The sequence below is a fragment of the Capricornis sumatraensis genome, chromosome 6, assembly GCF_032405125.1.
Source record: "Capricornis sumatraensis isolate serow.1 chromosome 6, serow.2, whole genome shotgun sequence".
NCBI classification, from domain to species: Eukaryota; Metazoa; Chordata; class Mammalia; order Artiodactyla; family Bovidae; genus Capricornis; species Capricornis sumatraensis.
Window position 1 is genome coordinate 61110001 of NC_091074.1, and position 9664 is coordinate 61119664.

The 9664-nt window shown below is 54.6% G+C and overlaps 1 protein-coding gene across 1 annotated transcript; it reads left to right on the forward strand.

Moving 5' to 3' along the window:
• The first annotated feature begins 3183 nt into the window (after positions 1-3183).
• FOXB2 (forkhead box B2) lies at positions 3184-4461 on the forward strand. Its single transcript, XM_068974714.1, has one exon. The coding sequence runs from the start codon at positions 3184-3186 to the stop codon at positions 4459-4461; it is 1278 nt and encodes a 425-aa protein (XP_068830815.1).
• Positions 4462-9664: the final 5203 nt, after the last annotated feature.

Sequence of the window (9664 nt, forward strand, 5' to 3'; positions counted from 1 at the left end):
CACGGCTCGCGTCCCCACGAGGTGGTGGCGGCAGGTCTGTGGGCCGGGCTGAGCTCACCCAGCGAGTGTCCGGCTCCAGCTGTAGTACTGAGGTTGTATGCGCCCGCGGCTGGTCCGGAACACCCTTCAAGGCCCCCTCCCCTCGCTGTCCCCAGACGCCTCGGAGTCCAGTTGCCAGACGAGAACGTTCTCAAGCTGCTTCCAAACAGGAGGCACGGCTTTTGCCGGAGTGCGCGGAAAATATCTTTTAACAAAATTTGCCGCTGCCCGAGAGGCGTGCGGGGCCAGGGCCGGAAGAGCCTCTGCGCTCCGGGCACGCAGAGCTCCCACCAGCAGCCTTTCGGCGGCTCTTGGACCTAGACAGGGCTGTTCTTGCACCACATGCGTCAAGGGAGAAGGGGACACCCGGCGCCAGCGGGCTCTAGCTGTCACTGTAACTGTGGACCTCCTCGGAATTTTTCCGTGACTTCTTGAGGCCAGGAGGCCGTCTGCTGCTTGGTTCTTTAAACTGCATCAGCAGACCAAAAATTCCGCAAAAACTCCACTGGCGGAAGGAGCGTTCCCGGCTTGAAGTGACAGCGAAAGCATCCTGCTCTGAAAGGGTCTCCTTTCCTTAGCACAAACCAAGAAGTTGCTCTTTCTCCCTGGGGCCCTCTGGCACGCTCCACTTTTAACGCCTATTCTAAAAAGTCTGCGGACCTAGAAAAAACTGGCCAAATAGCACTAGCCAGAAATCCAGCTCCTGCCTGAAGATGAATATTTCGAATCTGTTCCGCTCACCGCACTCCTGCAACCCGACGGGCGAGCAGCCCTTCTCCTACTCCTTTTCTTGGGCTGCTCACCAAACGTCGGAAGCTAAAAAACACTTGACCTGTGTCGTCAAGGAGGAAGAGCAAGGGGCAGTCTCCGAAACAGAATGGGCCAACAGCCTTCTGCCTCCAAATTTAGGCACGGAATAGAAGAAATTAAATACAGAATGATCCACAGTCCTTAACTGCTTTTTCCTCAAATCTCCGAACTGGAAGGCACCCGTGAAATTTCCAACTTCACATATCTCATTTTACAAATAAACTGAGGCCAAGAGACAGAAGGAATGTATGTGTACCTGCATATACATATATATATGTACACATACAATCTCCAAACTCTGCTTTTCCTCTGGCAAGGACAACCAAAACCAGAGTATAACTGCAGGTTCTCTCCAGTCAGTTGGGATTCGCTCATGGGTGTGCAAGAGAATGTAGAACAGGAAACTGCTTCAGGAATCCCATCAAGCACGGGGACCTCAGCGCTATGGCTCATCCAACCTCACAAGTCAGATCAGGGCCCTGTGGATTGATCATTTTGACCTACTATTTAATTATTTCCTTCTCCCTCGATGTGCTGAAAATAGCAAGACTGCGCTCCGACACACCCAGGTGATGAGACCTCTGAGCTTCCAAGCCCTCCTGCTGGCCCCAGCTCAGATGTTACCACCCAGAGAAACGCTGTCCCATCCACCCGCTCTTGGTGAGGCCTCGATCCATAAAGCCCTTAGTATCTATCCAAATTTCCCAGCTACTGTCAGTCTCTCCCACTAGACTGCGGTTCTGGAGCGCAAAGAGCTGTTCCAGGCCTCCCTGTACCAGGTGCCTATCACTGGGGCCGACACTCAGTTGGCGCGCAATAAAATTGTGATGGAATTGACATTTGGTGAAAACGTCCCTGTCTCGCCTCTGCGATAGCTTCTCCTTCCAACCCTCCGGCCTTTGAGATTACGTGCAGAGAAGAGGTCACGAGGCCACGCAGCTGTGAACTTGACCCACAGTGGTTAGTCCAGGAGGAAAGAAGTGTGAGGAGAGAGAAGACCAGAGCGGGTAGGTGGGAAGAGGGAAGCCTGAAAGGGCGGGGACAGGCGGGAGGTGCTGGAGAGGAACGAGAAGGGAGTCTCCGGTCCCCCTCTACTGTGCGTCGCGACCCGGGTAGGGTGCAGTGGCGGGGACCGTACCGGGCACCATGCCCCACCCTGCGAACAGCCTGCGCCCCCTGCCCTACTCCGCCGCGACTGGGGGCTGCGGAGCCGGTGGTAAAAGCTGGGGGTGGGGGCGCCCGAGCCGAGGTGGAGGAGGGGGCGGGGGCGAGGCTCGGCGCCTTCTCGCCCCTTCTTCAGCAAGAGACTCGGCGGCGGCGGCGGAGTCCCTCAGCCTCGGTCATGTGATAGTCTCGAAGCGCGAGCTGCGGGGGTCTCGGCGTCTCGGGGACCATTACAAAACGCAGTCAGGAGAGCGCGTCGCTGCCACAGCCGCCGCCGCTGCCTCTCCAGCTCCAGACCGGCCCGGGAGAGCGGCTGCAACTGAGCGGGCCGGGCCAGCCCCGCGCCCGCCTGGCGCTCGCGGAAGCCCCTCCGCCTGCGCCCCGCATCCAGCGCCCCCGCCCCTCCTCAGGGTCTGCAAGCGCCGCCGCCTCTACAGAAACCTACAAACTTTCCCCCGACCCCCCCAACCCCGCCGCAAGGCGACCGCCTACAGCTCTACCCCCTGGATCCTCTGCTAGCTGCCGGAGAGAAGGGAGACGCGGGCTGCCAGAGCCAAGCTCCCTTCTCCTTACCTCGCCTCTCCTCTCCAGGAGCACGAGAACGCACAGCGGATTAAGGGACGGGTCATCGGGCAGCGTGCAGCGCGCTGTTCAGTCCCGCCGCCCCCGGCCTCTTGCACAACGAGCGCCAACTCGGATTTAAAGGGCCAGTCTTGACTGCCCAGTCCTTCCTTCCAGCTCTTTGGGCCTGCGCTTCCCTCCGACCGAGAGAAAGACGAGACAAAGCCAGAAGGAATCACTGCCCCTCCCGACTGCTCCTTCGCCAGTTCCCACGCTTAACCTCTGGCCACCTGCGGGAAGACGCCGGGGGTTGGCGGTGAAGCTGGCGCGCCCGGCTTGCGACTGTGCGCACGGGTTCGCAGCCGTCGAGGCAAGAAGTTGCGAGCGTCCGATTACTAAATTGGCTCTAGAGGCCAAGCGCGGAGACCACAGGCAGCGGGGAGAAGGCGGGAGAGAAACGGCGAGAGGGTCAGTGGGGGTTAGAGGGCGGGGTGGCGGGCCTGGGAAGGCGGAGTGCAGGTTAGTGAAGACAGCCAGGCCCCGGGAGTGGGGTGCGGAGCGACGCTGCGGTCCATTGTGGGCCAGAGGGCGGTGGAGGCGCCGGGGGCGATGCCGCGGCCGGGGAAAAGTTCGTACAGCGACCAAAAGCCTCCCTACTCTTACATCTCGCTGACCGCGATGGCCATCCAACACTCAGCGGAAAAGATGCTCCCGCTGAGCGACATCTATAAGTTCATCATGGAACGCTTCCCCTACTACCGCGAGCACACGCAGCGCTGGCAGAACAGCCTGCGCCACAACCTCTCCTTCAACGACTGCTTCATCAAGATCCCGCGGCGGCCCGACCAACCCGGCAAGGGCAGCTTCTGGGCATTGCATCCCGACTGCGGCGACATGTTCGAGAACGGCAGCTTTCTGCGGCGCCGCAAGCGCTTCAAGGTGCTGCGCGCGGACCACCCTCACCTGCAGGCTGGAAGCACCAAGGGCGCGCCGGGCACTGGGCCCGGAGGGCACGTGCACCCCCACCACGCGCACCACCCGCACCATCACCACCACGCCGCGGCGCACCATCACCATCACCACCACCACCCGCCGCCGCCGCCGCCTCCCCCGCCGCACATGGTGCACTATTTCCACCAGCAGCCGCCTCCCGCTCCACAGCCGCCGCCGCCCCTCGCTTCGCAGCCCCCGCAGCAGCCTCCGCCGCAGCCTCCGCAGCAGTCTCACCCCGGCAAGATGCAGGAGGCAGCGGCCGTGGCAGCGGCGGCAGCCGCGGCGGCGGCGGCGGCAGTGGGCAGCGTGGGGCGCCTGTCCCAGTTCCCGCCCTACGGGCTGGGCTCGGCCGCTGCAGCCGCCGCGGCTGCCGCCGCGTCCACGTCGGGCTTCAAGCACCCGTTTGCCATCGAAAACATCATAGGCCGGGACTACAAGGGCGTGCTGCAGGCGGGCGGGCTGCCCTTGGCGTCGGTCATGCACCACCTGGGTTACCCCGTGCCAGGCCAGCTCGGCAACGTGGTCAGCTCCGTGTGGCCGCACGTCGGCGTCATGGATTCGGTGGCCGCGGCTGCCGCCGCCGCTGCTGCCGCGGGGGTCCCCGTGGGCCCGGAGTACGGCGCCTTCGGGGTGCCGGTCAAGGCCTTGTGCCACACGGCAAGCCAGAGCCTCCCCGCGGTGCCCGTGCCCATCAAGCCGACTCCCGCGCTGCCTCCAGTGGCCGCGCTGCCGCCGACGCTCGCTGTCCCTGGGGCCTCACAGCAGCCGCCGGCGCCGTCCACCGTGTGCCCGGCGGCCGCCGCCTCACCCGCCGCCCCCTTGATGGAGCCCACCGCCCCGGGCGCGGCTGAGACCAAAGGCGGCTCTCTGCACTCGGTCCTGGTGCACTCTTAGGATACCCAGCGGGTTCTCATGGACAAACGCCTGGCCCGGGACCGCCCGCCGGAGAGGGTGAGGGCGCCCTGCCCAGGTCGGGCACAGCTGGCGAGCCGTCTTTGCGGGGAAAGGAAGGTATTTAAACAGACAAACCAACCCGAAAGTGGATTCTCCAGTGGTATGAATAAATATAACACTGTGTCTGTGTTTATACTATATGGTACAATCAGATTAATGAAAACCAGTTTTCAGGTAAGAGTTTCTATTGTAATTAATATTATAAATCCATAAGTTATGCGGGAAGGGAACAAAGGAGTTTAAGCCTCATTCGCTGACATACTGGAAATGGATTTCGATTCTTATTCCCGGGAGCAGACGCCAGCAGAGCTAAACCTCCCTGGGAGAAATCCAACAGAGAGTGAGGCTGAGGCGGACCTCAGCCACCGCGTTTCTGCCGGCGGGTCTCAACCCCAGCCAGCCTCCCCTCGTGAGTATTCCAGACAAAACTGCTATTCACTAAGGAAATCTCGTTTTATTTAAGAAGGAAAAGAGGGAGCATTTGATAATGTTATTTTCCTGGTCAGTGAAATGGACAAGGACACGGTAGCATGAATAAAGCCTGGGGTGGGGGTGGGGGGGATAGTGGGAACCTCACGAAGGACCTTGGGAAACAGTTAAGTTTCTTGGCTCTGACCCGAGGGTCGAGAAGGATAGAAGCAACGGCTAAAGCAATTAGTTTGCACAAAAGAGAATGGCCGCAGCTTAAAGCACAAAGCCTCAGATCCCAAAAGTAAGTTCGGAAAACATAACCAAAGAGATTAAAGGAGACTTTCTACCTGCAATTTGTTTTTGAATCAATCGGATGAGACCATTGAGGAGCCCCCAGATAATGTGAATTCCCATGATCCGTTCCATTTCGGATTTTTTTTTTTTAATTACTTGCATCGCTGGATTTTGTTCCCGTAACTCTAGAATGCAAGAAAAACCTGCCGTGTCACCCGACAAGATTGCTCTTAACGTTTCCAGGAGCGTTTTGTGGCCGTGCCCTCCAGCCTCCCTGGGACAGACGTGTGAGGATGACCGTCGATTTGGTACCATTCCATGTGCTCTTTGGGCGCGTTCGTCTTTCAGGCGAACTCTTCAGTTTCAGTCGGTGAATGGAAAAGAAACTTGCTTTGCCGCTGTTGCTCTTCCTCGTTTTTGAGCCCCGGAATAGCACTTTACTCGAAATAAACGTTTGGGAACGAATGGGGGGCGGGTAGGGAGGAGGCCGCTGTCCTGTGCCCCGAGTCACCTCTGGCTTGTGTCCGCGCCGCGTTCGGGTTGTGACTTTGTGCCAAGTTCATGTCTGCCTGTGTTGTACGCGGTGTTCTCCATTAAAGCTTCTCTCCGGATGTGCCGGTGTAAAGGTGTTTCGCTTCTCAAGAGCCGAGGCCGCGGTGTGCGTACCCACTGGGGGAAAGTCTGGGGACATGCCAAATCCTCCTCTTCCCTTTTCATTTCAAACTTGTGAGCATCAAGAGGGTGAGTTCACAGGAGGAGCGGCAGCAGCACAGGCTTCCTTCTCCATGGCTCCTTTTATCAGTTGGCGCAGTAACTGTGTCTATACTACCCATTCTTCCGCTGCCAAGCTCTAGTCCACCTCAGTGGGAGAGGCCGGATTAGGGGGGAAAAAAAAACCGCAGCAAGGAACTTTCTCTGTTCCTACATGAGGTTTATTAGCAACACGTCATCACCAATACCCTTTCCCTTTTCTGAGGGTTTCTCTGACCCTCTTTGGAGCGTGGGCCGCGGCTGGGTGGGTCCCTGTGTCACTGGATGGGTGCCGCGGCGTCCCATTAAGTCTGGGGGGCGGGCTCGTGGCGGGGAGGAGGGCGCGCGGACACCACCACTGCCGCCGCGGGCCACACTCCCAAGAAGCGCGCGCCCAGCCGCGGCGGCCTAGGGGACCTGTTGCGCATCCTCGGCACCCTGGGTCCTGGGAGAGCCGGGGGCCCCGCAGTCAACCGCAGCCGGTGCTCGCTGGAGAGACCCTGAGGGCTTCAACCCCGGCGGACCTTCGCGGGGAAGTGGTGGGGCACCTCGAACAGGGCTCCATCTTGAACCAGCCCAACAGCAGCCCGCCTCTAACCTTTTCATCAGAAGAAAATAAACTGCCAACGAAATGACCTGCTCACAGTAATGACACTAAGGGGATTTGCATTGCTTCTTAATTTGGGTCTGCCTGCAGTGCAGGAGACCGAGGTTCAATCCCTGGATTGGGAAGATCTTCTGGAGAAGGAAATGGCAACCCACTCCAGTACTCTTGCCTGGAAAATCCCATGAACAGAGGAGCGTGGTGGGCTACAGTCCATGGGGTCACAAAAAGTCGGACACGACTGAGCGACTTCACTTTCACTTTCTTTCACTTTATTGCACCAGTTCAGCTAAGTTTTGGGCTCGCCTGGGAGACAAGTCTCAAAGGAGGTCACTGCCTCCTTGGAGGCCCACGAAACTGTAGTGTATCCCAACTTTAAGCTTGAGACTGCAAAGTTTCCTGCAGGATTTTCCTTTACAATAATCTGAGAGTGTTGAAAGGCAAAAAAGGGAAGCCACTGGTGTGGGCAGCATAGACTTGGGGAGACTTGGGAGCCTCACTGCTTCGTCCACCTCTGGTGAGTTGGTGCCTGGAAGCTCCAGGCTGGGACCTCTAGTGTAGGAGCGGCAAGTCATCAGACCAAAGAATGGCAGTCACTGGATCCCAGTGATTTCTTCAGAAGAACATCTCTTCTTCCTTCTCCACCTGCTCCAAAGGGCTAGTGGGCTTTTTTTAGCAGTGGCCATTTTCCCACTTCCTGTAGAGGGGCACAGTCCAAAGTGACAGCCAGCACCCAGGGGGCTAGCTGAAGTGACAGTCTTTCCTGAGAAGCAAGGAGCCTCTGGGCCAACTCGGTAGAGAAGGATGAGTAATTGACCCTCTGCACTTCCCAGGACACTCTTAGCGACTCAGTCTCACACCCTCAAATTCCTGGAACCCCTCCTCCCTCTGTGGGGAAAGCATGGTTGTTGTGCTTTATTTTTACTGTAAGGAGAGAGAGAGAAAGGAGAAGGAAAGGTAGAGTGAGCTGAGAGATGATTCTACTCAAGTTTTCATCAAAAGAAGAACCTGGTCCCCAACAGAAGCTATACATGGCATTGATGTTGGAGAACAAAGGAGTTCATGGAACTAAACAAAGTGGGGGGAGCTTTCTGTCAAAGCTCTGATCCCAAGGGAGGTCCCAATTAAACCCTCATACTGACAGTCCTGAAGATCCCCCTCTTAACTAGGGTGGGTTAACTGTAACTGTCAACTGAGTTGTGGTCTCATGATCTCTCATGTGGCTCTCCCTCTAGTTAGCTGTTGGAATAGAGAGAAAGTAAGTTCTGGACATCAGTGAAATAGAAATAGAGACACTTACAAATATATGACCATCTCAGTTCACAAGATTAATAAAATCACTCTTGGTTTACTAAGTTCTGGTGGAGATAACCTGAAATTATGCTCCTTGTTTCCAGGATGATAGAAAACATTGTAGTGGCTTAGCCTGTATGCTACTTCAGGGGAGACACAGAAGCTTGAGAAACGTGGGGAGAAGCAAAGAGCAGGGGGAGAAAGATTTTAATGTAGCTGCCCTTAAAATCAAAATAGAAGGAAAACAACTTGGAATGATCTATTGGATAACATTTCCTTGGGGAGCTGAGAAGAGAGCTCAGGGCTGAGGGAGGACAAAGCTATTTTAGCTGTGGTCCCTAGGAGAACAAGACCTCCTGCAAAGGCCAGAACTGGCACATTTGTCATCTGGCACTTAGGAAGCCTGTCAGTCAGGCTGGTTTGCGGTCAATTATCTCCTTAAGTAGACTGGCATTAGTCCAGCCAGGGAGGAGGGCTGGTTGTATCCATTGAAATCAGAGCCAGTTAGCTGGAAGTGTCACTGCTGAACTCCAAGCATCTTTGCATTTGGGAGGTTTGGAAAGCAGATCAACGCATGTTCTGCTGGGACTCAAAGGTGACATTTGCCTGCTTGGCAATAGTACAGCAAGACTGCAGAAAAGGATAGAAGTGATGCCTTAGGAGAAGAAGCCTTGGCCACCAAACCCGCTGGTTCCCTTTAAAGTCCATTCACCTGACAAAACTGCTGTTTCTGAGATGCAAAAACTGTACAGAGATCCCAGTAAATTGTGCTGGGGTTTGACTTCCCTATTGATAAGAATTCTCACCCATTGTACCTGACTATGACATAGGCAGAAAGGGTAGTTTGGGGTCATGTTCAGGTCTGGATGTTATGTCAAGGGTTTGAAGCAGCATTAGTGCTCATCAGACTGTGTGTATATGATTCTACATGGAGTGTGAGTCAGGATGGAATCGTCAATGGAGATGGAAAACTGAAGAAATGACTTTAAAATGTCAATGATAACCTCTTTGTGGGTGAAAATGCAGAACGGGAATCCAAGTGAAGGTAGGAAGTTCTTACATTCCAAAAGGCAAAACTGTTTCTTCAAGTCCAACATTTTCATTTTGTTCATTGAAAGTATTTTCATTAACTTTATTTTTCAAAGTTGAAATACTACCTTGTACTCTTTGGGGGAGATTGAAGAGATTTGCTTGGGTTTGAATTCAGTCTTAAGCCATTGTTTAAGTGTATGAGTTTGGCAAAACTCCAGATGTACTCTGTCCCAAGCACTTTTCCCCTAAACTATCCTCTGTGTATTTTAAGGAAAATTCAAGCCACATGTTGCTCTTTCCCCCTTGCATTCAAATGTAGTTTTATTGAATTTTAGCATGGTCCATGAAATTTAAATTCTGAGTTTTAAGCCATAATATATTCATATGGTCTACAAGCAGTCACATGATATGCACATATATCATTAAGCAGAAAATAAAGCCTCTGAGAACTGTAGTCGTATTATTATAGTAACATTTCTTTAGGCTGAAGAGCCACGCTGAGAGTGCCATGTTAAAAAAGGATTTTATAAAATTACCAAAAGATTCAAGAAGCTAACTCAGTGACTCATGCAAACACTTTTAAAAGAATATTGCTGGGAAGATATTTTGGTTACCTTTAGTTTGGGCCAAATAGTTCTTTCCTGACACGAGGAACAGGTCTTTTATGTGCACAAGACACCCAGGCTTTGCTTGTGAGTCACAAATCTCATTATGGCAGCATCATTTTTAAAATGCTTTGGAATAAGCTTTCTCATCTGA